Source organism: Rhinichthys klamathensis, unplaced genomic scaffold (assembly GCF_029890125.1).
Source record: "Rhinichthys klamathensis goyatoka isolate OS25496 unplaced genomic scaffold, OSU_Roscu_1.1 h1tg000437l_1, whole genome shotgun sequence".
Taxonomy (NCBI): Eukaryota; Metazoa; Chordata; class Actinopteri; order Cypriniformes; family Leuciscidae; genus Rhinichthys; species Rhinichthys klamathensis.
Window position 1 is genome coordinate 202,241 of NW_026606933.1, and position 26,985 is coordinate 229,225.

General features: G+C 43.3%; 1 protein-coding gene across 3 annotated transcripts in view; it reads left to right on the forward strand.

The window, feature by feature from the left end:
- Nucleotides 1-26,985, forward strand: part of dph6 (diphthamine biosynthesis 6) — a 136,735-nt gene that overhangs the window by 99,727 nt on the left and 10,023 nt on the right. The window contains exons 13-14 of one of the 3 annotated variants that reach the window (XM_056236067.1): nucleotides 10,220-10,459; nucleotides 26,522-26,894. In XM_056236067.1, the coding sequence (XP_056092042.1) occupies nucleotides 10,220-10,459; nucleotides 26,522-26,894 (613 nt within the window). The remainder of the gene's footprint in view (nucleotides 1-10,219; nucleotides 10,460-26,521; nucleotides 26,895-26,985) is intronic. The other 2 variants (XM_056236068.1, XM_056236070.1) reach the window with 2 other exon arrangements.

Sequence of the window (26,985 nt, forward strand, 5' to 3'; positions counted from 1 at the left end):
TAGTGCTGTAATAGTGCAGTAATGATGCAGTAATAGTGCTGTAATAGTGCAGTAATGATGCAGTAATAGTGCAGTAATAGTGCTGTAATAGTGCAGTAATAGTGCAGTAATGATGCAGTAATAGTGCAGTAATAGTGCTGTAATAGTGCTGTAATAGTGCAGTAATAGTGCTGTAATAGTGCAGTAATGATGCAGTAATAGTGCAGTAATAGTGCTGTAATAGTGCTGTAATAGTGCAGTAATAGTGCTGTAATAGTGCAGTAATGATGCAGTAATAGTGCAGTAATAGTGCTGTAATAGTGCTGTAATAGTGCAGTAATGATGCAGTAATAGTGCAGTAATAGTGCTGTAATAGTGCAGTAATAGTGCAGTAATGATGCAGTAATAGTGCTGTAATAGTGCAGTAATAGTGCAGTAATGATGCAGTAATAGTGCTGTAATAGTGCTGTAATGGTGCAGTAATAGTGCAGTAATGATGCAGTAATAGTGCAGTAATAGTGCAGTAATGATGCAGTAATAGTGCTGTAATAGTGCAGTAATAGTGCTGTAATAGTGCAGTAATAGTGCAGTAATGATGCAGTAATAGTGCAGTAATAGTGCTGTAATGGTGCAGTAATAGTGCAGTAATGATGCAGTAATAGTGCTGTAATAGTGCTGTAATAGTGCTGTAATAGTGCTGTAATGATGCAGTAATAGTGCAGTAATGATGCAGTAATAGTGCAGTAATGATGCAGTAATAGTGCAGTAATGATGCAGTAATAGTGCAGTAATGATGCAGTAATAGTGCTGTAATGGTGCTGTAATAGTGCAGTAATGATGCAGTAATAGTGCTGTAATAGTGCTGTAATGATGCAGTAATAGTGCAGTAATGATGCAGTAATAGTGCAGTAATGATGCAGTAATAGTGCAGTAATGATGCAGTAATAGTGCAGTAATGATGCAGTAATAGTGCTGTAATAGTGCTGTAATAGTGCAGTATTAGTGCTGTAATAATGCAGTAATAGTGCAGTAATGATGCAGTAATAGTGCAGTAATAGTGCAGTAATAGTGCAGTAATAGTGCTGTAATAGTGCTGTAATGATGCAGTAATAGTGCTGTAATAGTGCAGTATTAGTGCTGTAATAATGCAGTAATAGTGCAGTAATGATGCAGTAATAGTGCTGTAATAATGCAGTAATAGTGCAGTAATGATGCAGTAATAGTGCTGTAATAGTGCAGTATTAGTGCTGTAATGATGCAGTAATAGTGCAGTAATGATGCAGTAATAGTGCAGTAATGATGCAGTAATAGTGCAGTAATGATGCAGTAATAGTGCTGTAATAGTGCAGTATTAGTGCTGTAATAATGCAGTAATAGTGCAGTAATGATGCAGTAATAGTGCTGTAATAATGCAGTAATAGTGCAGTAATGATGCAGTAATAGTGCAGTAATGATGCAGTAATAGTGCTGTAATGGTGCTGTAATAGTGCAGTAATAGTGCTGTAATAGTGCAGTATTAGTGCTGTAATGATGCAGTAATAGTGCAGTAATGATGCAGTAATAGTGCAGTAATGATGCAGTAATAGTGCAGTAATGATGCAGTAATAGTGCTGTAATAGTGCAGTATTAGTGCTGTAATAATGCAGTAATAGTGCAGTAATGATGCAGTAATAGTGCTGTAATAGTGCAGTATTAGTGCTGTAATAATGCAGTAATAGTGCAGTAATGATGCAGTAATAGTGCTGTAATAATGCAGTAATAGTGCAGTAATGATGCAGTAATAGTGCTGTAATAGTGCAGTATTAGTGCTGTAATGATGCAGTAATAGTGCAGTAATGATGCAGTAATAGTGCAGTAATGATGCAGTAATAGTGCAGTAATGATGCAGTAATAGTGCTGTAATGATGCAGTAATAGTGCTGTAATAGTGCAGTATTAGTGCTGTAATGATGCAGTAATAGTGCAGTAATGATGCAGTAATAGTGCAGTAATGATGCAGTAATAGTGCAGTAATGATGCAGTAATAGTGCAGTAATGATGCAGTAATAGTGCAGTAATGATGCAGTAATAGTGCTGTAATGATGCAGTAATAGTGCAGTAATGATGCAGTAATAGTGCAGTAATGATGCAGTAATAGTGCAGTAATGATGCTGTAACAGTGCTGTAATAGTGCAGTAATGATGCAGTAATAGTGCTGTAATAGTGCAGTAATAGTGCAGTAATAGTGCAGTAATGATGCAGTAATAGTGCAGTATAATGCAGTAATAGTGCTGTAATAGTGCAGTAATGATGCAGTAATAGTGCAGTAATAGTGCAGTAATAGTGCAGTAATGATGCAGTAATAGTGCTGTAATAGTGCAGTAATGATGCAGTAATAGTGCAGTAATGATGCAGTAATAGTGCAGTAATAGTGCTGTAATAGTGCAGTAATAGTGCAGTAATAGTGCAGTAATGATGCAGTAATAGTGCTGTAATAGTGCAGTAATAGTGCTGTAATAGTGCAGTAATGATGCAGTAATAGTGCTGTAATAGTGCAGTAATAGTGCTGTAATGATGCAGTAATAGTGCTGTAATAGTGCAGTAATAGTGCTGTAATGATGCAGTAATAGTGCAGTAATAGTGCAGTAATGATGCAGTAATAGTGCAGTAATAGTGCTGTAATAGTGCAGTAATGATGCAGTAATAGTGCTGTAATAGTGCAGTAATAGTGCTGTAATAGTGCAGTAATAGTGCAGTAATTATGCAGTAATAGTGCAGTAATAGTGCTGTAATGATGCAGTAATAGTGCAGTAATAGTGCTGTAATGATGCAGTAATAGTGCTGTAATAGTGCAGTAATAGTGCTGTAATAGTGCAGTAATAGTGCAGTAATAGTGCAGTATTAGTGCTGTAATAGTGCAGTAATGGTGCAGTAATGATGCAGTAATAGTGCTGTAATAGTGCAGTAATGATTCAGTAATAGTGCTGTAATAGTGCAGTAATAGTGCTGTAATAGTGCAGTAATAGTGCTGTAATAGTGCAGTAATAGTGCAGTAATTATGCAGTAATAGTGCAGTAATAGTGCTGTAATGATGCAGTAATAGTGCAGTAATAGTGCTGTAATGATGCAGTAATAGTGCTGTAATAGTGCAGTAATAGTGCTGTAATAGTGCAGTAATAGTGCAGTAATAGTGCAGTATTAGTGCTGTAATAGTGCAGTAATAGTGCTGTAATGATGCAGTAATAGTGCTGTAATAGTGCAGTAATGATTCAGTAATAGTGCTGTAATAGTGCAGTAATAGTGCTGTAATAGTGCAGTAATAGTGCAGTAATAGTGCAGTAATTATGCAGTAATTATCCTGATCGACCCGTCGGTGTCCTGATCGGCCTGATTGTCGGGGTCCTGATCGGCCAGTCGGTGTCCTGATCGACCCGTCGGTGTCCTGATCGACCTGATTGTCGGGGTCCTGATCGGCCAGTCGGTGTCCTGATCGACCCGTCGGTGTCCTGATCGACCTGATTGTCGGGGTCCTGATCGGCCAGTCGAAGTCCTGATCGACCTGATTGTCGGTGTCCTGTTCGGGCCGTCGGTGTCCTGATCGACCCGTCGGTGTCCTGATCGACCTGATTGTCGGGGTCCTGATCGGCCAGTCGAAGTCCTGATCGACCCGTCGGTGTCCTGTTCGGCCCGTCGGTGTCCTGTTCGGCCCGTCGGTGTCCTGTTCGGCCCGTCGGTGTCCTGTTCGGCCTGATTGTCGGGGTCCTGATCGGCCAGTTGGGGTCCTGTTCGGCCCGTCGGTGTCCTGTTCGGCCCGTCGGTGTCCTGTTCGGCCCGTCGGTGTCCTGATCGGCCTGATTGTCGGTGTCCTGATCGGCCTGATTGTCGGTGTCCTGATCGACCCGTCGGTGTCCTGATCGGCCTGATTGTCGGGGTCTTGATCGGCCTGATTGTCGGTGTCCTGATCGACCCGTCGGTGTCCTGATCGGCCTGATTGTCGGGGTCCTGTTTGGCCCGTCGGTGTCCTGTTCGGCCCGTCGGTGTCCTGTTCGGCCCGTCGGTGTCCTGTTCGGCCCGTCGGTGTCCTGTTCGGCCCGTCGGTGTCCTGATCGGCCTGATTGTCGGTGTCCTGATCGGCCTGATTGTCGGTGTCCTGATCGGCCTGATTGTCGGTGTCCTGATCGGCCTGATTGTCGGTGTCCTGATCGGCCTGATTGTCGGTGTCCTGATTGGCCTGATTGTCGGTGTCCTGATCGGCCTGATTGTCGGGGTCTTGATCGGCCAGTCTGGGTCCTGTTTGGCTCGTCGGTGTCCTGTTCGGCCTGATTGTCGGTGTCCTGATCGGCCTGATTGTCGGTGTCCTGATCGTCCTGATTGTCGGTGTCCTGATCGGCCTGATTGTCGGTGTCCTGATCGGCCTGATTGTCGGTGTCCTGATCGGCCTGATTGTCGGTGTCCTGATCGGCCTGATTGTCGGTGTCCTGATTGGCCTGATTGTCGGTGTCCTGATCGGCCTGATTGTCGGTGTCCTGATCGTCCTGATTGTCGGTGTCCTGATCGGCCTGATTGTCGGTGTCCTGATCGGCCTGATTGTCGGTGTCCTGATCGGCCTGATTGTCGGTGTCCTGATCGGCCTGATTGTCGGTGTCCTGATCGGCCTGATTGTCGGTGTCCTGATTGGCCTGATTGTCGGTGTCCTGTTCGGCCTGATTGTCGGTGTCCTGATCGGCCTGATTGTCGGTGTCCTGATCGGCCTGATTGTCGGTGTCCTGATCGGCCTGATTGTCGGTGTCCTGATTGGCCTGATTGTCGGTGTCCTGATCGGCCTGATTGTCGGTGTCCTGATCGGCCTGATTGTCGGGGTCTTGATCGGCCAGTCGGGGTCCTGTTTGGCTCGTCGGTGTCCTGTTCGGCCTGATTGTCGGTGTCCTGTTCGGCCTGATTGTCGGTGTCCTGATCGTCCTGATTGTCGGTGTCCTGATCGGCCTGATTGTCGGTGTCCTGATCGGCCTGATTGTCGGTGTCCTGATCGGCCTGATTGTCGGTGTCCTGATTGGCCTGATTGTCGGTGTCCTGATCGGCCTGATTGTCGGGGTCTTGATCGGCCAGTCGGGGTCCTGTTTGGCTCGTCGGTGTCCTGTTCGGCCTGATTGTCGGTGTCCTGATCGGCCTGATTGTCGGGGTCTTGATCGGCCAGTCGGGGTCCTGATCGGCCAGTCGGGGTCCTGATCGGCCAGTCGGGGTCCTGATCGGCCAGTCGGGGTCCTGATCGGCCAGTCGGTGTCCTGATCAGCCAGTCGGGGTCCTGATCGGCCTGATTGTCGGGGTCTTGATCGGCCAGTCGGGGTCCTGATCGGCCAGTCGGGGTCCTGATCGGCCAGTCGGGGTCTTGATCGGCCAGTCGGGGTCTTGATCGGCCTGATTGTCGGGGTCCTGATCAGCCAGTCGGGGTCCTGATCGGCCTGATTGTCGGGGTCTTGATCGGCCAGTCGGGGTCCTGATCGGCCAGTCGGGGTCCTGATCGGCCAGTCGGGGTCTTGATCGGCCTGATTGTCGGGGTCCTGATCGGCCAGTCGGGGTCCTGATCGGCCTGTATTCGCTATAACAAACGCCTCGCTCTACATTATCCCTTACATATATGTTAATTTCCGTTAAAGTTTTAGTAATTTAATGTTTATGACATTTTTATTAGGTCGTACTTTTTTAAATATCTTTTTATTCATTTTTATTTTAGTTTTAGCTATTTAAGTACATCAAGTTAACTTAAAATAAAAAATATTGCGTTGAATTAAAATGTTTGTATATTTTATTTAGCTTTCCGTTAACATTTGTTGTATTTCAATTAAAGAAAATGTTTTGTAATGGTTTTAGTTCTCTATAGTCACTCCACACTGTTTCTTCTCACACTTTACACAATATTTATTTAGTTAACGTCAGGTGTGTGTTCAGCTCTAGATTATTTAGTTAACGTCAGGTGTGTGTTCAGCTTCAGATAAGGACCAGCTCACTGTACACTGGCAGAAGTCGTGAGGAGAAACTGTACACTGAAGTTGTAAAGGATAGATCGGCACACACATGTAACTGGCTCAGGATCATGTGTGTGTGTGTCTGTGTGTGCATCAATAATGCATGAAGCTTCAGATCCGTGTGCATTAGCATTAGCATTAGCATACCTGATGGTGCTTTTCCTCCGCGTCCTTGACCAGCGCCACTGAGTCTGACTGTTCGTCAATAACAGGTCATTTACCCAGAGCCAGAAACAACATCTTCCAGGTCACCTCCACTGCCACACACTCGAGACTGCCACACACACCTCCACTGCCACACACTCGAGACTGCCACACACACCTCCACTGCCACACACTTGAGACCGCATTAGCATGCAGGACAGCATCTGCTCCTTTCCTCCAGAAATAAATCTTTAGGGAAGCGCCTTGCTCGAGCCTTAAAGTTGCCTTTTCCTGAAACACTTTGTCGGTAGCTGCGAGTTAAATGAAACGCGGTGCCATAGTTTGACCCCTATGAATATTAATAAGCCTCTATTAAAAATGCATGTGGCGTTGTAGTTGTTGATCAGATTTTGGATGCCCATGCAAATTGGCCTGTCTTCCCTGTCAGCGGCGCGGATGAATAATGTAGGTGTGTTGTATATTCAGGGACACACCATTGACAGTCAATTAACAGGTTTGATTGGTGTGTGAACTCATTCTTTTGAACTGTTAATTTTATGTAAATAGTATTCCCCGGATCGCGAGTTACCTGCGCCAGGCTCTTAATAATTGATCACGCCGCACCTGTTTTATTTTTAAATATTACAATAGCCGAGAGGTCTTGCTTTTGATATTCAAATCCACAAATATGAAGCCGAAAGTGCTTGTTTTCTGAACGCTCTCTGTACGTCGGACTCCATGCCGGATCGTGTGGGAAAGCTCTGATGGCTCTTGATGGCTCATAACGGGAACGCCAATCCCGATTTGGGAACGCCGTAGATTTGGGAATCGCGCTCCCAGGTAAATGATGCGCTGATTGATCCCGCTTTCTTCCTTTGGTTCTCCTCGTCCTGGTAATTTGCAGCGGTCCGGGCGGATGCGGAGATTCATCACAGTTGACAGGTGAAGCCGGCAGCGGGAATCTCCAGAAACACATATGATTATGGAAATGAATGTGACTCTTCGCTCCCCGCAGCAAAGCGCTCCTTGTTGATCTGTCGTCGCAAGCACGTCTGAGAGGAAAGATCATCGTACATGCTTTCTAAGAAAAGTCCTGAGGATGCATGTGTGCATGCAAGTTTGTCTCCAACACAAAATAAAAAATATCATAACTTGAAAATAAAATAAATATTAGCCGAAATCAATCACGTTGTTAAAAACTGTAACAAGGTTTCATTTGCTATTAACATGAACTCACCATGATACTGTGATAACACTTGATAACAATGATATACCTCTACAGCATTTATTAATCTCAGTCCATGTTCATTCCAGCATTTACTAACTAACATTGCATTGCGTTACAATGCATTAACTAACATTAGCTGATGATACCTTATTGTAAACTATTTACATTTTATTTTCTAGTTGGAAACATCTCATTTTCCTTCAGTTTAACTTGATGTATTAAAATATCTAGAACTAAAACTGAAATAAAAACTAAAACAAACAAATATGACAAATTATAAGATCCTAGACTAACACTCAATGCACATGATGTAGGACTAAAAAACAAAACAAAACTAAATAAATAAATAAGAGTTATCTGAAATCCAACAAGATGTTAAAAACTGTAACACTTTACAATAAGGTTTCATTGGTAACTAGCTGTTAACATGCTAACCATGATACTGTGGTAATACTTGATAACAATGATAGAATGATAATCTTAGTTCATGTTCATTCCAGCATTTACTCATACATTATTAACTCTTTCCCTGCAAAAACATGATTTTTCTCAGAAACTTTATGAAAAAAATGCATGAAGCTAGAACAAAATGTTTTGTTTAAAAGCAGATGCTCTGTTCTTTCTTTTGATATATTGCATATTCAGATATTCATACAACAAAATATTCTAGAGGCCATGAAATGTATGTGGAAATGATAAAACAAATCTGTTGCTGATCATCAACTTTTTTAAACACTAAAGTTTAAATCAAAAGTTTTATCTGTTAATATTATTGGTAACACTTTACAAAAAGGTTCATTTAACATTAGTTAACTATATTACTTAACATGAAGTAATAACGAACTGCTCTTCTACAGCATTTATTAATCTTAGTTAATGTTAATTTCAACATTTACTAATACGTTATTAAAATCAAATGTTGTATTAGTTAACATTAGTTAATGCACTGTGAACTAACATGAACACACAATGAACAGCTGTATTTTTATTTACTAATCTTATTATAAAGATTAATAAATTGCTCATGGTTAGTTCATGTTAGTTAATGCATTAACTAATGAACCTTATTGTAAAGTGTTACCAATTTAAATTTTATTTACTAGTTGGACTAGTTGAAACATCTAGTTTTCATTTTGTTTAACTTGACATATTAAAATAAATAGAACTAAAACTGAAAAAAAATAAAAATACAGGATGGAAAATATAAAAAATAAAAAACTAATGCAAAATATTAATACAAACTATATGATCCCAAACTAACACTCAATGCACATGATGTCTGACTACAAAATCAAAATCAAATGTTGACTGATCCTTTTGGATCGAACGCATTAATGTGTCCATGCAATCAAATTCTTTCTTTTTCTCTCTTCCCATCAAACACCTGAAATGTGTGTTTAGAGTAAGTGAGTAATTCCTGTGCATGATGAGTGTGTGTAGAGCTGGAGCTGGTCTGACCTCTCGATCGCCACGTCTCTGACCAGCTCCTGTATTTTTAGCTGCAGATTCTCAGCTAATTATCACCTGGTTATTAGTGATTGCGCGAGCTTTCATCGCGGGTGTGAAACGGGAACTCTAGGTGATAAAATAACAGTGAAGGTGTGGAGCGTTAATTGATGCTCTGCTGTTCAAACACTAATGTTATAATAATGTTAATGAGTTGCACCTCTTTTGATGCAAGTCTGTGGCGAAGTCTTGTGATTTATGGACGTTTCCATCAGCAGCTGATACTAAACCGGCCGGGAAACTTTTTCATTTTTGGTCAATGGTTAGTGTTTTGAGCTTCAGAAAGGCAAACTAAATCAAGCTTTATTTCTACAGCGCGTTATCCAGTACAGACTGTTTCAAAGCAGCTTCACAGTGATAATCAAACCCATGATGCAAACTTCATCAAATACGAGACTCATGCAGAAGACAATAGTGTCATTAATCAGATCAAGTTTTGTTCTCATCTGATGATGTCAGTGCAGTCAATATTACTGAATATTCATTAGATGTATAACATATTAAATGCTTTTTTTTTTTACTGAATATTACCATGTACAAATTCTTTATTTTCTATTTATCTTTTATGGTTTTTGCTCATTTTGCAAGCCTGTATATCTGAATACAGATCAAATTAAAAACTTGATTTTATGTGATTTTTTTTTTTTTTTTTCAATAAACATTAAATATGCTGACATTTTAAACAAAGTAAACACATAATAAAACATATATCTTTATTCATATTTATTCATAAGTAAAAAATTAGACACAAAATATTGATCTGAGTTGAAATATGTTATTATCTCTTTAAACGCAAAGCTTCGCGGAGAGAGCAGTTTCAGCGGCGAGATCAAACTAAACGGACATTTAAGAGATACAGTATACAGTCATAACACTTATTACACAGCATTTCGACACATACATAATTATGGAGATAAGAGATATTGATTTCAGATTAAACTGTTTTAAAATCGTACCTGTTTGTATCTTATATTAACAGTGTACAAAACAATAGTCATAAAATGGCCGCCGCTGCGTTTGTATGAAACAAGAGAGAGCGAGTCCACGATACTGGATGGCATAATTAAATAACTGTACACAAAATATTGATTTGACTGAGTTTTAATATATTTTATTAGCTCACCAAACGCAAAACTTCCACGAAGAAAAAACATTCCTAATAAGCGTATAGCGCTGTTGACTTCAGTAACCCAGATGTGCCTGTGTTTCTGTTATCTGGGAATATCACACCGTTGAAAGGCATGATTGACCAATCAGAATCAAGTACTCCCTAGAGCCGTGTAATAATAATTTATATAGTATGTGTTTATTAATTAATGAATTTATATGTAAATATATGTGTATTTACTGCTGTGTGTCAGGTGCGGGAGGCTGTGTTCTGCGCGGGACAGGTCGCTCTGACCCCCTGCTCTATGCAGATGCTGGACGGGCCGCCAGCGCTCCAGGCCCGGCTCTGCTTCAGTCACACGGAGAAGGTTCTGTGTGCCGTCAGCGCCGGACTCACGCTGGCTCACGCTCTGCAGGCGCACGTCTACCTCACACACCCCGAACACACAGCGCCCGTCACCGCGGCCTGGAACACACACCTGCAGGACCTCCAGGTGAGCTTGTACATTATATATATATATATATATATATGTATCTGAGGCTAGCCTCATCTGTGCCTCACCAGCCCGGAAACTCACTGTGGACAATAGAGGTTATACGTGTTACGTCATCGTCAGCCGTTTACACCCACTGAAACAGCGGCAGAAACACTGAGTGGCAGAAACACTGAGTGGCAGAAACACTGAGTGGCAGAAACACTGAGTGGCAGAAACACTGAGAGGCAGAAACACTGAGAGGCAGAAACACTGAGCGGCAGAAACACTGAGAGGCAGAAACACTGAGTCGCAGAAACACTGAGAGGCAGAACACTGAGAGGGAGAGACACTGAGCGGCAGAAACACTGGGAGGCAGAAACACTGAGGGGTAGAAACACTGAGCGGCAGAAACACTGAGAGGGAGAGACACTGAGCGGCAGAAGCACTGAGTGGCAGAAACACTGAGCGGCAGAAACACTGAGAGGCAGAAACACTGAGAAACACTGAGCGGCAGAAACACTGAGAGGCAGAAACACTGAGAAACACTGAGCGGCAGAAGCACTGAGTGGCAGAAACACTGAGCGGCAGAAACACTGAGAGGCAGAAACACTGAGCGGCAAAAACACTGAGCGGCAGAAACACTGAGAGGCAGAAACACTGAGCGGCAGAAACACTGAGAGGGAGAGACACTGAGCGGCAGAAGCACTGAGTGGCAGAAACACTGAGCGGCAGAAACACTGAGAGGCAGAAACACTGAGAAACACTGAGCGGCAGAAACACTGAGAGGCAGAAACACTGAGAAACACTGAGCGGCAGAAGCACTGAGTGGCAGAAACACTGAGCGGCAGAAACACTGAGAGGCAGAAACACTGAGCGGCAAAAACACTGAGCGGCAGAAACACTGAGCGGCAGAAACACTGAGTGGCAGAAACACTGAGCGGCAGAAACACTGAGTGGCAGAAACACTGAGAGGCAGAAACACTGAGTGGCAGAAACACTGAGTGGCAGAAGCACTGAGTGGCAGAAACACTGAGTGGCAGAAGCACTGAGTGGCAGAAACACTGAGTGGCAGAAACACTGAGTGGCAGAAGCACTGAGTGGCAGAAACACTGAGAGGCAGAAACACTGAGCGGCAGAAACACTGAGCGGCAGAAGCACTGAGTGGCAGAAACACTGAGAGGCAGAAACACTGAGTGGCAGAAACACTGAGAAACACTGAGAGGCAGAAACACTGAGTGGCAGAAACACTGAGCGGCAGAAACACTGAGTGGCAGAAACACTGAGCGGCAGAAGCACTGAGTGGCTGAAACACTGAGAGGCAGAAACACTGAGCGGCAGAAGCACTGAGTGGCTGAAACACTGAGAGGCAGAAACACTGAGAGGCAGAAACACTGAGAGGCAGAAACACTGAGAGGCAGAAACACTGAGCGGCAGAAGCACTGAGTGGCTGAAACACTGAGAGGCAGAAACACTGAGAGGCAGAAACACTGAGAGGCAGAAACACTGAGCGGCAGAAACACTGAGCGGCAGAAACACTGAGAGGCAGAAACACTGAGAGGCAGAAACACTGAGCGGCAGAAACACTGAGAGGCAGAAACACTGAGTCGCAGAAACACTGAGAGGCAGAAACACTGAGCGGCAGAAGCACTGAGTGGCAGAAACACTGAGAGGCAGAAACACTGAGAGGCAGAAACACTGAGAGGCAGAAACACTGAGTGGCAGAAACACTGAGTGGCAGAAACACTGAGCGGCTGAAACACTGAGCGGCAGAAACACTGAGAGGCAGAAACACTGAGCGGCAGAAACACTGAGAGGCAGAAACACTGAGAGGCAGAAACACTGAGAGGCAGAAACACTGAGAGGCAGAAACACTGAGCGGCAGAAGCACTGAGTGGCAGAAACACTGAGAGGCAGAAACACTGAGAGGCAGAAACACTGAGTGGCAGAAACACTGAGAGGCAGAAACACTGAGCGGCAGAAGCACTGAGTGGCAGAAACACTGAGCGGCAGAAGCACTGAGAGGCAGAAACACTGAGAGGCAGAAACACTGAGAGGCAGAAACACTGAGCGGCAGAAGCACTGAGAGGCAGAAACACTGAGAGGCAGAAACACTGAGAGGCAGAAACACTGAGCGGCAGAAGCACTGAGTGGCAGAAACACTGAGAGGCAGAAACACTGAGAGGCAGAAACACTGAGAGGCAGAAACACTGAGTGGCAGAAACACTGAGTGGCAGAAACACTGAGCGGCAGAAACACTGAGCGGCAGAAACACTGAGAGGCAGAAACACTGAGCGGCAGAAACACTGAGAGGCAGAAACACTGAGAGGCAGAAACACTGAGAGGCAGAAACACTGAGCGGCAGAAGCACTGAGTGGCAGAAACACTGAGAGGCAGAAACACTGAGAGGCAGAAACACTGAGTAGCAGAAACACTGAGAGGCAGAAACACTGAGCGGCAGAAGCACTGAGCGGCAGAAACACTGAGCGGCAGAAGCACTGAGCGGCAGAAACACTGAGAGGCAGAAACACTGAGAGGCAGAAACACTGAGTGGCAGAAACACTGAGAGGCAGAAACACTGAGAGGCAGAAACACTGAGAGGCAGAAACACTGAGCGGCAGAAGCACTGAGTGGCAGAAACACTGAGAGGCAGAAACACTGAGCGGCAGAAACACTGAGAGGCAGAAACACTGAGAGGCAGAAACACTGAGTGGCAGAAGCACTGAGTGGCAGAAACACTGAGAGGCAGAAACACTGAGAGGCAGAAACACTGAGAGGCAGAAACACTGAGCGGCAGAAACACTGAGAAACACTGAGAGGCAGAAACACTGAGAGGCAGAAACACTGAGAGGCAGAAACACTGAGCGGCAGAAACACTGAGAAACACTGAGAGGCAGAAACACTGAGAGGCAGAAACACTGAGAGGCAGAAACACTGAGCGGCAGAAGCACTGAGTGGCAGAAACACTGAGAGGCAGAAACACTGAGTGGCAGAAACACTGAGCGGCAGAAACACTGAGAGGCAGAAACACTGAGAGGCAGAAACACTGAGCGGCAGAAACACTGAGCGGCAGAAACACTGAGCGGCAGAAACACTGAGCGGCAGAAACACTGAGAGGCAGAAACACTGAGCGGCAGAAACACTGAGCGGCAGAAACACTGAGAGGCAGAAACACTGAGCGGCAGAAACACTGAGCGGCAGAAACACTGAGCGGCAGAAACACTGAGAGGCAGAAACACTGAGAGGCAGAAACACTGAGCGGCAGAAACACTGAGCGGCAGAAACACTGAGCGGCAGAAACACTGAGAGGCAGAAACACTGAGAGGCAGAAACACTGAGCGGCAGAAACACTGAGAGGCAGAAACACTGAGCGGCAGAAACACTGAGTGGCAGAAACACTGAGAGGCAGAAACACTGAGCGGCAGAAACACTGAGCGGCAGAAACACTGAGCGGCAGAAACACTGAGCGGCAGAAACACTGAGCGGCAGAAACACTGAGAGGCAGAAACACTGAGCGGCAGAAACACTGAGCGGCAGAAACACTGAGCGGCAGAAACACTGAGCGGCAGAAACACTGAGAGGCAGAAACACTGAGCGGCAGAAACACTGAGCGGCAGAAACACTGAGAGGCAGAAACACTGAGCGGCAGAAACACTGAGCGGCAGAAACACTGAGAGGCAGAAACACTGAGCGGCAGAAACACTGAGTGGCAGAAACACTGAGAGGCAGAAACACTGAGCGGCAGAAACACTGAGCGGCAGAAACACTGAGCGGCAGAAACACTGAGCGGCAGAAACACTGAGAGGCAGAAACACTGAGCGGCAGAAACACTGAGCGGCAGAAACACTGAGAGGCAGAAACACTGAGAGGCAGAAACACTGAGCGGCAGAAACACTGAGAGGCAGAAACACTGAGCGGCAGAAACACTGAGTGGCAGAAACACTGAGAGGCAGAAACACTGAGCGGCAGAAACACTGAGCGGCAGAAACACTGAGCGGCAGAAACACTGAGCGGCAGAAACACTGAGAGGCAGAAACACTGAGCGGCAGAAACACTGAGCGGCAGAAACACTGAGCGGCAGAAACACTGAGAGGCAGAAACACTGAGCGGCAGAAACACTGAGCGGCAGAAACACTGAGAGGCAGAAACACTGAGCGGCAGAAACACTGAGCGGCAGAAACACTGAGCGGCAGAAACACTGAGAGGCAGAAACACTGAGAGGCAGAAACGCTGAGCGGCAGAAACACTGAGCGGCAGAAACACTGAGCGGCAGAAACACTGAGAGGCAGAAACACTGAACGGCAGAAACACTGAGAGGCAGAAACACTGAGCGGCAGAAACACTGAGCGGCAGAAACACTGAGCGGCAGAAACACTGAGAGGCAGAAACACTGAGAGGCAGAAACACTGAGAGGCAGAAACACTGAGAGGCAGAAACACTGAGAGGCAGAAACACTGAGCGGCAGAAACACTGAGCGGCAGAAACACTGAGCGGCAGAAACACTGAGCGGCAGAAACACTGAGCGGCAGAAACACTGAGAGGCAGAAACACTGAGAGGCAGAAACACTGAGCGGCAGAAGCACTGAGCGGCAGAAACACTGAGAGGCAGAAACACTGAGAGGCAGAAGCACTGAGCGGCAGAAACACTGAGCGGCAGAAACACTGAGAGGCAGAAACACTGAGAGGCAGAAACACTGAGAGGCAGAAGCACTGAGAGGCAGAAACACTGAGAGGCAGAAGCACTGAGAGGCAGAAACACTGAGTGGCAGAAACACTGAGTGGCAGAAACACTGAGAGGCAGAAGCACTGAGAGGCAGAAACACTGAGAAACACTGAGAGGCAGAAACACTGAGAGGCAGAAACACTGAGAGGCAGAAACACTGAGAGGCAGAAACACTGAGAGGCAGAAGCACTGAGAGGCAGAAACACTGAGTGGCAGAAACACTGAGTGGCAGAAACACTGAGAGGCAGAAACACTGAGTGGCAGAAACACTGAGAGGCAGAAACACTGAGAAACACTGAGAGGCAGAAACACTGAGAGGCAGAAACACTGAGAGGCAGAAACACTGAGTCGCAGAAGCACTGAGAGGCAGAAACACTGAGAAACACTGAGAGGCAGAAACACTGAGAGGCAGAAACACTGAGAAACACTGAGAGGCAGAAACACTGAGAGGCAGAAACACTGAGTGGCAGAAACACTGAGCGGCAGAAACACTGAGAAACACTGAGAGGCAGAAACACTGAGAGGCAGAAACACTGAGAAACACTGAGAGGCAGAAACACTGAGAGGCAGAAACACTGAGAGGCAGAAACACTGAGTCGCAGAAGCACTGAGAGGCAGAAACACTGAGCGGCAGAAACACTGAGCGGCAGAAACACTGAGAGGCAGAAACACTGAGTGGCAGAAGCACTGAGCGGCAGAAACACTGAGCGGCAGAAACACTGAGAGGCAGAAACACTGAGAGGCAGAAACACTGAGTGGCAGAAACACTGAGAGGCAGAAACACTGAGCGGCAGAAACACTGAGAGGCAGAAACACTGAGAGGCAGAAACACTGAGAAACACTGAGAGGCAGAAACACTGAGAGGCAGAAGCACTGAGCGGCAGAAACACTGAGCGGCAGAAACACTGAGAGGCAGAAACACTGAGAGGCAGAAACACTGAGTGGCAGAAACACTGAGAGGCAGAAACACTGAGAGGCAGAAACACTGAGTGGCAGAAACACTGAGAGGCAGAAACACTGAGCGGCAGAAACACTGAGCGGCAGAAACACTGAGTGGCAGAAACACTGAGCGGCAGAAACACTGAGTGGCAGAAACACTGAGAGGCAGAAACACTGAGTGGCAGAAACACTGAGAGGCAGAAACACTGAGTCGCAGAAGCACTGAGAGGCAGAAACACTGAGAGGCAGAAACACTGAGCGGCAGAAACACTGAGAGGCAGAAACACTGAGCGGCAGAAACACTGAGAGGCAGAAACACTGAGAGGCAGAAACACTGAGCGGCAGAAACACTGAGAGGCAGAAACACTGAGAGGCAGAAACACTGAGAGGCAGAAACACTGAGAGGCAGAAACACTGAGCGGCAGAAACACTGAGCGGCAGAAACACTGAGTGGCAGAAACACTGAGAGGCAGAAACACTGAGTGGCAGAAACACTGAGAGGCAGAAACACTGAGTCGCAGAAGCACTGAGAGGCAGAAACACTGAGAGGCAGAAACACTGAGCGGCAGAAACACTGAGAGGCAGAAACACTGAGAGGCAGAAACACTGAGAGGCAGAAACACTGAGAGGCAGAAACACTGAGTGGCAGAAACACTGAGTGGCAGAAGCACTGAGTGGCAGAAACACTGAGAGGCAGAAACACTGAGTGGCAGAAACACTGAGCGGCAGAGACACTGAGAGGCAGAAACACTGAGCGGCAGAAACACTGAGTGGCAGAAACAGTGAGTGGCAGAAACAGTGAGAAACACTGAGTGGCAGAAACAGTGAGGGGCAGAAACAGTGAGAAACACTGAGTGGCAGAAACAGTGAGGGGCAGAAACACTGAGTGGCAGAAACACTGAGAGGCAGAGACACTGAGCGGCAGAAACACTGAGTGGCAGAAACAGTGAGTGGCAGAAACAGTGAGTGGCAGAAACACTGAGGGGCAGAAACACTGAGAGGCAGAAACAGTAAGTGGCAGAAACACTGAGTGGCAGAAACACTGAGTGGCAGAAACACTGAGGGGCAGAAACACTGAGTGGCAGAAACACTGAGGGGCAGAAACATTGAGGGGCAGAAACAGTAAGTGGCAGAAACAGTGAGGGGCAGAAACACTGAGGGGCAGAAACAGTAAGTGGCAGAAACACTGAGAGGCAGAAACACTGAGTGGCAGAAACACTGAGTGGCAGAAACACTGAGTGGCAGTATATCACTATCAAGTTCAACCTTTAGTTTAAACTGATAATCATTTGTTTTACTCGCGTTTTCTTACTTTCCTCTATTAAATCCAGTCACTCAGCAGCTCTTCTGCCACTCAGTCCGACTGAGGGAGTGTGTTTCCGCGGGAAAGTGACTTCAATGCATAACCTATACAGTTCAGTGGCCCACAGTCAGATATTTGAGCCCCACCTACTGTGAAATCTCATTGGTCCAGCATACCTGTATACACTTCACTTGATTGGTGCGTTCCCACTGTTTTTGACCCATCCAAGATGACTTCAAAATCATCATGAAAGGGAAGTTGTGCTGGTCTTTTCTTCCCTATTGTGTGTTATCCATCAGACGTCTGAGACTAATATTATCCTAATCCTTTCATTAACGAGTTTGCTTTGAGATAGTTGTAATTATTTTCTCCGGCTGTCTGAATTGTTTCATTATTTTATGTTTATTTAAGAGACCCCGATTAGGGAAAAGCAATTAATCCCCAAGACCTGCAGACCCTTTACCAATCTGACATTTAAATGCAAATGAACTCGCTGCTGAAACCGCCTCTAAACTGTTGAGATGTAAAATGATGGACTCGAGCTGATCTCCAAGTGCGTGCGCACTCATGAAAACGTGTCTTTAATGATTCGGAGGCAGATGTGTTCCTCAGAGCCTCTTCTGATCCCTGTGCTTCTGATCTGACGATCCAGATGAGCTTATTGATCAGATCCCAGTGAGGAAGATGATTGAGAGTTCAGATAGACCGAGCTCGGATGCTCTGAATGAACAGATGTGTTGTTATAGTGTGACTATGATCACCAGAAATACAGTGAAATATTATTACAATCAATGTTTTTAGATCCAATAACTGCTGTTTTCTAATTGAATATATAGTAAAGTGTAATTTACTTAATTCATTTTCAGCATCATTTGTCTTCAGTGTCACATGATCCTTCAGAAATCATTCTAATATGATTTGATGCTCAAGAAAAATGTATGCTTATTATCAATTTTGAAAATAGTTGTGATTAATGTCCAAACCATGATACATTTTATTTTTCAGGATTTTTTGATGATTAGAAAGTTCAAAAGAACAGTATTTATTTGAAATAAAATCTTATGTGACATTATAAATGTCTTTACTGTCACTTTCCATCAACTTGATTTAATCCTAACTGAATAAAAGTATTAATTTCAATCTTACTCCAAACTTTTTAATAGTAGTGTATCACGATTTCCACAAAAATATTAATCAGCACAACTGTTTTCAACATTGATAATAATAATCAATTTAATGCATCCTTGCTGAAGAGAAGTATTCATTTCTTAATAAATAAATAAATAAAATCTTACGGAGCCCAAACTTTTGAGTGTACAGTGACACTGAAAATCTAGTGAGAATCAGCTTTATGAATAATGAGAATTGCAAATAGTAGACCGTTGGTAACCAAACCGTTTCAGTTCCCATTGACTACATTGTATTTTGTCCAATGCAAGTCAAGTTCGGTTCCCGAAACACGTCAAGTTCCACAGAAGAAAGGATGTCATACAGGATTAAAGCGACACAAGGCAGAGTAAATGTGTTTAAATGTGCTGAATGAGGATTACACATGACTCTAGAACTCCGAATACCGAACACATGCAAACACAGATTCTTAGCCACAATCATGCTAACTGAGTTCTGGACTAAAGCCAGTAAATAGGCAAATATTTAAGATTGAGGGAGCAAATGTAAAAGTGCAAGCATCATAAAGTCATGATCTGAATGAAACATCACACTCTCATCTGCAGCCGGTTCTGTTACACATGAAGAGTTGTGTTTCACATGCATGTATTGATGTGAGCAAACAGCTGAGACGACAGACACACACACACGCTGTCAGAAGCGAGGTCTGCGTACCTGAGTAACTGCAACACCCTCCAGTGTGTGCGTGCCTTAATGCAAACACAACACGAGTGTACAGATGTTGACAGCACACTAGTGTGACAGGAATATTAATGATGCCGCCGCTTGCTGATTTTCACTCTTGTTTGTTGTTACTGTGATTCTATCATATGCTTATTCCTTATACTCGGAGAACACTAAATGTTTAAGGCAAGACTGCACAGTTGTATAGGGTAAACAAATAATAATAATAAATATCACCATACTTCACCAGTTGATTGATTACATTAATAATTGCACAAAAAAAATTGTATTACAAGTTTTCTGAAATGTTATGTTTAAATATGCAAATGGGGCGTTATCTAATTAAATATGCACTGATTTGCTTACATTTCTAGAACAAAAATCTGAACATTGGATGAAGTCAGGTTCGAAATTCCTGTTTTTTGATGTATTAGAGATGAAGGTTTTTACAGAGGGGATTTTGGATTTCTCTATTTATCGCCTTCAGAATAAAACTGTGAAGTTTGGTGTATGTGAGTATTGCTGAAGTGGAGATTTGTGGCTCAATGCAGGAGGAAAAACTCAACGGCCTTTAAAGATATACACTGTAATTGAAATCTACAGACGCAAATAGATAAAGTGCTCTAAAAGATACAGTTAAAAGTGTGTTTTCTGTCCACTAGTCTGAAAAAACACTTTATGAAAATCCAAAAATCTCAATATCGACAGATGCATGAAAAACATGTCTCGCCTTGAGGAAACATCAGGGAAGAACAAAGGAAGATCTATAACATGCATTCAGAAAATACATTGAATTTCCATGTTTTTTATTTTTGCTGATTTATAATTAATTAAATGATTACAGCGCAAACCAGGTAAAGCGGGTTGGATCTTTTTTTTAAGACTGCATAAGTTACATGAATGAATACTCATTCATGTAAGTGTGTACAGTAAGTTTTGCTGTTGATTCCCTCATCATTGGCGTGTTGGTTCGGCGCTGCTGGATTTGTGCACTCAACTGTTATGATGAAAGTGCTTTCTTTAGATTAACAATGAAGCACTTATCGCGTTTACCAGTGGCTTCACCACGCATCCAACAATCAGAGCACTAGTTAAAGGAGATGGAGCTGGCGAAGCGGAAGAGCCGTGATAGGAACACGAGCGTGTGCTTCTTTAACCAGCCTGAGCGTTCATAATGCCTGTAATGGAGTGTGTGATGGAGTTTGCGGGGTTAATTGGCGGAGGAGCAGATGTGTTGTTTGTGGAGAGCAGAAACGCTCTGGTTGTGGTGAGCATTTAACTTCAGATCAATCATAACAATACCTCCTCACGAGACGTTCTTAAAGCCAAGTTTATGCAAAGTGACTTACAATGACTTCTCAATACAGTCAAACCTAAAGTTATTCAGACACCAGATATCATTTTTGATATTGTTTTACTAGTGTGTGCAGGACACTATAGATCTAGATATATTGTATTTATAGGTTGTATTGATCTATTCAGTGATTTAAATCAATCACTGAATTGTAATTTTTGTTATAGTTTATCAATTATTTTTAAGTATTTAAAAATTGTTATAATAATTTTTCTCTCATTGCATTGCAGTCTCTATTGTTTATATTTATTTTTTATTAAAGTTTTAGTTTGGTATTGTACAGCACAGTGGTCAACTACTGTTGTTTATATTGTGCTTTATAGATACATTTTGATTTGATCGGTTGGTTGGTTGTTTCTATTATATTAAGAGATTTAAATGTCGGTTGGTTTTGTTCTATTAAAGTGCCCCTATTTTTGGTATATTCCCTTTCATGTAGTGTGTAATATTCCTATGTGTGTCACTAATTTGCATAATGCCAGCCTGTGGTCCTGATTGGCTGAACAGCGTCTCTTAGCTCCCCCCTCAAACACTGTAGTGTATCTGAGACTGGGAGAGTTCAGTTCGTGTTGTTCGTGTCGAGAAGACGCTGTTTTCTGCTGACAAAGCAAATCCACTTTGATGAGATTGATACGGTAAAACCCACGCCATCGTCACTGTTCGTATCACTGTGATCAAGAGCTGAGACTCAGATATGATAATGAGCGTTTCTGACCAATCAGAGCAGAGCAGCTCTCAGAGAGGCGGGGCTTAGAGAGACTGAATCCTCGATTGAAGCGTTTCAGACACTGAGAGGAAAGAGCTGAAGCTGTAATGGATATAATGAGTGTTATTTGCAAACCTGTTTACAAAATCTTAAAATAAAAATCAGAAATCTTTTAAAATAGCATAATTGGGGAACTTTAAGAGATTTTAATATTGGTTGGTTTTGTTAAAAGTGTAAGGCAAGAGATTCTCAAAAAATATTGGAGAAATTATGACGAGCCACTTCGGAAAGTGCTGCAAATCACAGACTGAAATGAAACACAAGTTTTCACACTCACTGCGAGGGCTGATAATGATGTATCGTTTCAATTTAACGTCTTGTCACACTGAAAATGTGCTGTGAAAATCTGTGGTCCTGAAGGTGTTCCTCACTCAACAGTGTTGCCAGATTGGGCGGGTTCCCGGGTCTAGCGCGATAACTTGTAGCTGTATATTCAAGTGATTCAAGTGGCATAAACATACAGTAAGTCGTATCTACGGTAAAGAGTGAGATAGTGAGTCTAAATTCTGCGTTATGTTCTACAATGTGTACTTCACAAAAGACGTACTGTAGTTCTGTCTGAAGTTAAAGCGCGTTCTTGTTGTTATATTTATGTTGTCGGATTATCGTACTGTACGTATCAACGCATTACACATTTTGGCTGTGGTGTGTGCTTTAATGTGTGTGAAATATCTTCTAATTACATTGCTTATTCCAATCACTTATAATGGTCACTTTTTGCACTGAAATTGGCTTATTCTTGATGCAAAATGATTTTCCAAGGGTTAAAGTCATCTGTTAATCTCTTTGATTGCCGTTTTGCTATTCCACCTGGACATATTACTCATATTTGCTAATTCTCTTTAATTTATTGCCCTGTTTTGATCCCTTTTCCTTTTTTTTATTTTTATGGAAAAACATTTTGTTTTAAGGAGATAAAAATGGTGCTTATCAACCTTGATTGACATGGCAACAAAATTATATCACCCTATAATTCACCCTATTTTCTAAATGCATGTTATAGATTTTCCTTTGTTCCTAATGTTTCCTTAAAGCTACAATATGTAATTGTTTTCGCCGCTAGGGTTCGCTAACCTCCTAATAAAGGCGTAGGTTGATGACGCAGTGAAAAGCGGAATCATGGATCTTGTTGTCAAGCTGAAGGATCTAATAATGTTTATGGATGAGTGAATACAGTGATGTTTTTATCATGACTGTGGCATAAAGTAGGGCGCGAGTGCTAATGAGAGACAGATCTCAGCGCCACACGCGAGTCCCGCGGTTATAAAGGAATAAGGACATTTCATTCTACCGAACTAACTTCCCCACAAGTCCTGAATTTCTCACACAGGTCAGTTTATTAGACGAGCGAAGCGTGTGAGGGAACGCAGCACTGTTTCACCTGCTCTACACTATCACACTAAACACATTTGAGTGTGTTAAAGTTATAATGTTATTCTATGTGTTAGTTTGATTGCTATATGAGGCTAGCAATAAGCTAGATCAACATTAAAATAACATACTGATCATATTCTAACATTTCATCAGGTTGACCTGTATAACATTGATTAGTTTTATGTACATTTGCTCAGCTGTCTAATAAAGCACATGCAAGAGCGGCGTCTCTGTGGAGTCTAAGTTAGCCCCGGACGCTAGCTCTCAGCATCTCGAAAACGCCACACCGATATTGATCCTCGTTTTAGTTCTCCTTTTGTCCCAAAGTCTGCTTGCCATGATCCATAATGTTTGAACGAAACAACAACAGCGTGAGCGAGCCGCTAGACGTAACGCAGTTGTCCACGTCTGTCGCCATGGTTACTACGGCGGCACTAGCGGAAACCAGGGATTACGCGGATATTACGTCAGTGACAGGCGACAAGTGAACAGCGACGCGCCATTATTTAAAATTGTGAATTTCTCTGAAATTAAAAATCTTTGGGAACTTTTGGGATATTGTAAGTACACAACTGCAGGAAATATATCACAATGTACAAGTGATTTTTGGATATATTAGTACAAAAATCGTACATATTGTACCTTTAAGGCGAGACAATACGGGAAAAAACTGTGTTTCTGTCAATTATGAGATGTTGGCCATAAAGTGTTTTTTTTTTTTTTCAGACTAGTGGACAGAAAACATCCAAAACACACTTTTAACTGTATCTTTTAGAGCACTTTATCTATTTGCGTCTGTAGATTTCAATTACAGTGTATATCTTTAAAGGCCGTTTTCTCAAAAATGAGTTTTTCTTCCTACATTGAGCCAGAAATCTCATTATTTTGGCAGTTAAAGTGTTGGGGCTTTGGGTCATTTTGTTACAAAACACGAGGGAAAGATGGAGATAAAAATGGTGCTTATCAACCTTGATTGACATGGCAATAAAATGATATCACATTATTTTGGCAGTTAAAGTTGTGGGCGTGTTTTGCTGAGCTTTTGTGCTGCAAATCACCGTCCCAATCTGGCAACACTGCTAGTCAACACTGGTGTTCAGTACCAGCGCCTCCATCAGTGGTTCAGCAGGACTTCATGCAGGGCAGCAAATGCAGAGGAACCGGCTGATCATCCCGAACCCATCAGACCCGCTGCGATCCGACTCCACAACACATCAACTTAATCAACAATTATAAGTTAACGGTGTTTACCATTCGGCTCGGGTTCCCACCTCATCCGGCTATAGCCTTTACACATGCCAACCTTACGTTTTTGTGTGGTTTTGCCCTGTGAAGCGGATCCACCGATGCGTCTGGATGTCACAGGTCGGCCTTTAAACCCACTGAACGAACCCCTCTGGGTCCTTATTACGGTCCCCGGGGGCCATTAACAGCCTCCCCTTCATCACGGCTCCTCGCGCTGTTAAGTGCTAATCTAACGCGTATTAAAGCGCTCTCGTTAAAGACGTCTGAGTGAACACTTTACACACAGCTACTTAAAGCTTCTATTGTTTACTCGAAGCTGCACTGAAAAGTGGTTTGATGTTGATACACAATCAGGGCTGGTTTAATCTGGATGTAAGTGCAGCGTTGGCCGATCGGGTCACGACGAGGACGCGGCCTGAAAATTGGGAGAAAAGCCTCTCTGATTTATTCGCCGTCTGCTTTTGAGCGAATTTCAAAATAAAGTGTATGTAACCCGTCATTATTCTGCTGTGCTGGAGTGGGATGTGAGTGGATGAAAATTGATCCAGAGAATTGAAAAAGGGGGTTAAGTGTTTTTGCCCTTATCGACGGCACAACAGAACGGCTGTTGTATGAAACACTCGTTCGTCCCCCATTAGCAGATGAGACGGTGTTATTTGAGGCCCGCATTGTGCTGAACACAAACACAAAGATGTTTGAGAGGCGATAATGGCCCGGCGAAGAATAAAGATTTTAACTCTGCAGATCATTTAAAGCCATCACACACGCTCGTGGTGAAATGGTGTAAAACAACCCGCGCGTGTCTGGAATCAATCGTCTTTGTTGTAGTTCATCTCTGCGCTCGTATGTTTTTATTTAATAACATTAACAAAGTTGGCAACTCTTTACAATAAGGTTAGCACCTTAGTTAACACGAACTAAGAATGAACAATACTTCTACAGCTCTTATTAATATTAATTTCAACATTTACTAATACGTCATTAAAATCAAAGGTTGTATTTGTTAACATTAGTTAATGCACTGTGAACTAACATGAACAGCTGTATTTTTATTAACTAACATTAATAAAGATTAATAAATACTGCAACAAATGTATTGCTATGGTTAGTTAATGTTAGTTAATACATTAACTAATGTTAACTAATGAACCTTATTGTAAACCACACTATAACAAATGTAATCTAATATTAACCAATGGCACCATATTGTAAAGTGTTACCAGTGACTTCAATCCCATTGGATGGAGTGAAGGAAAGTTTCCGAACAGATGCAGATCTATGGATACTTTTAACATTTCCGTGGTTCTCAGAAGTAGAAGTCATCATAGTTGTGAACCCAAACTACAACAAATGACCAATCACATGACCAATTTTCTGTTGTTTCTGCTGGTTTAACCCTCCTTGTGCCTTATTAGGGGGCGATCTGAGCACATAGACAGCACTCCTCATACACACTGATGCGAAGCACACAAGACTCAATGCTCATTCCAGTGGAGTTTGACTTTAAAATGTTGTCAATGAACCTAATGAAGCATAACAATACACAACACACTCAATTTCTAATTGGATTAAGCTATTTGTTATTGATACTGCACTGACACTATCAGATGAGAATTTGAAAGATATTTCGCTGATTAATGACACTATTGTCTTCTCTAGAACTCAATTTGAATTAGTCTCATATTTGATGAAGTTTTCATCATTGGTTCTGTGAAGCTGCTTTGAAACAATCTGTACTGGATAAAGAGCTGTAGAAATAAAGTTGACCTTACATTGAATCAAATGTATTTATAATCCATAAGTCTCTGGAGTTTATTGGGATTGTTTTGTGAATTTTACGTTTACTATTATGAAAAATGTGCAAAAATACTATTTTCAATTTTTATATGAAATATATATTTTCGAAAAATGTTTTACTCTAAAACTGTGAGAAAATCAAAGCCATACATCTAAACAAGTTGTGTTCAAAATGTGAGGCTGATATCTCAGTAAATGAGCGTTCAGTGAGAGTGTGTTCGGCTGCAGTACCAAACGCTTCCACTAGAGGAAACTCGTCACATTCATTTCCAATGCGCTCATTTCTGACCGCGAGGAGCTCAAGTGTGACTATTTTATTCAGGACCATTACACCTGTTCGAATCATGTCCATGATTTGTGTGTGTGTGTGTGTGTGTCTTCACACAGCAAGTGCCAAAACCTTTACCAAGTTTCGTACCATTCCGATGAAGAAAAAAAATCCACAGAAAAACAAATGTCCAAAATGAGCGAAGAGCATCAGAGAGTTAAAACTGGATTAAACTATTTTTATTGATACTGCACTGACACTATCAGATGAGAATATTTAGCTGATTAATGGCACTATTGTCTTCTCTAGAACTCAATCTGAATGAGTCTCATATCTGATGAAGTTTTCATCACTGGTTCTGTTTATCACTGTGAAGCTGCTTTGAAACAATCAGTACTGTATAAAGAGCCTTATATTTATAATCCGTAAGAGTTTATTGTGATTGTTGTGTGTGTGTCCACAGGAGGCCAGTGATGGTGTGGCGCAGGTGGAGGTCAGTGTCGTGGCCGTCCAGTCTTTACCCAGAGGAGCCGCGGTGGAGCTCCATGTGATCGCAGTGCAGGACCGTCCCGCGGGCCGGGCGTCCCATCGCAGCGTCTCACGGGTCCCGGGCGGCTCCGTCGAGTGCCGCCTGCTCCAGTCCAGCTGCGCTCGATACGCCTCCCTGTCTCTGAGCCTGTGTTTCAGCGAGGCACACGCGCCGGCAGCACAGACCCTCACAGAGGCACTGCTGTCCTCATACCAGAGCGCTGTTCAGAAGACTGAGAATCTCTCGGCTCTGTGTGCCAGGGTTTTCTATAAGAGCCACGACATGTTCGGCACAGAGATCGCCACAGGTACGGCTCACCTCCAGAATTATTTCGATTGTTAAAAAACTGTGTACAACTTTAGTCTTGCGGGTTAATTTCACCTGTATTGGTTTCCATG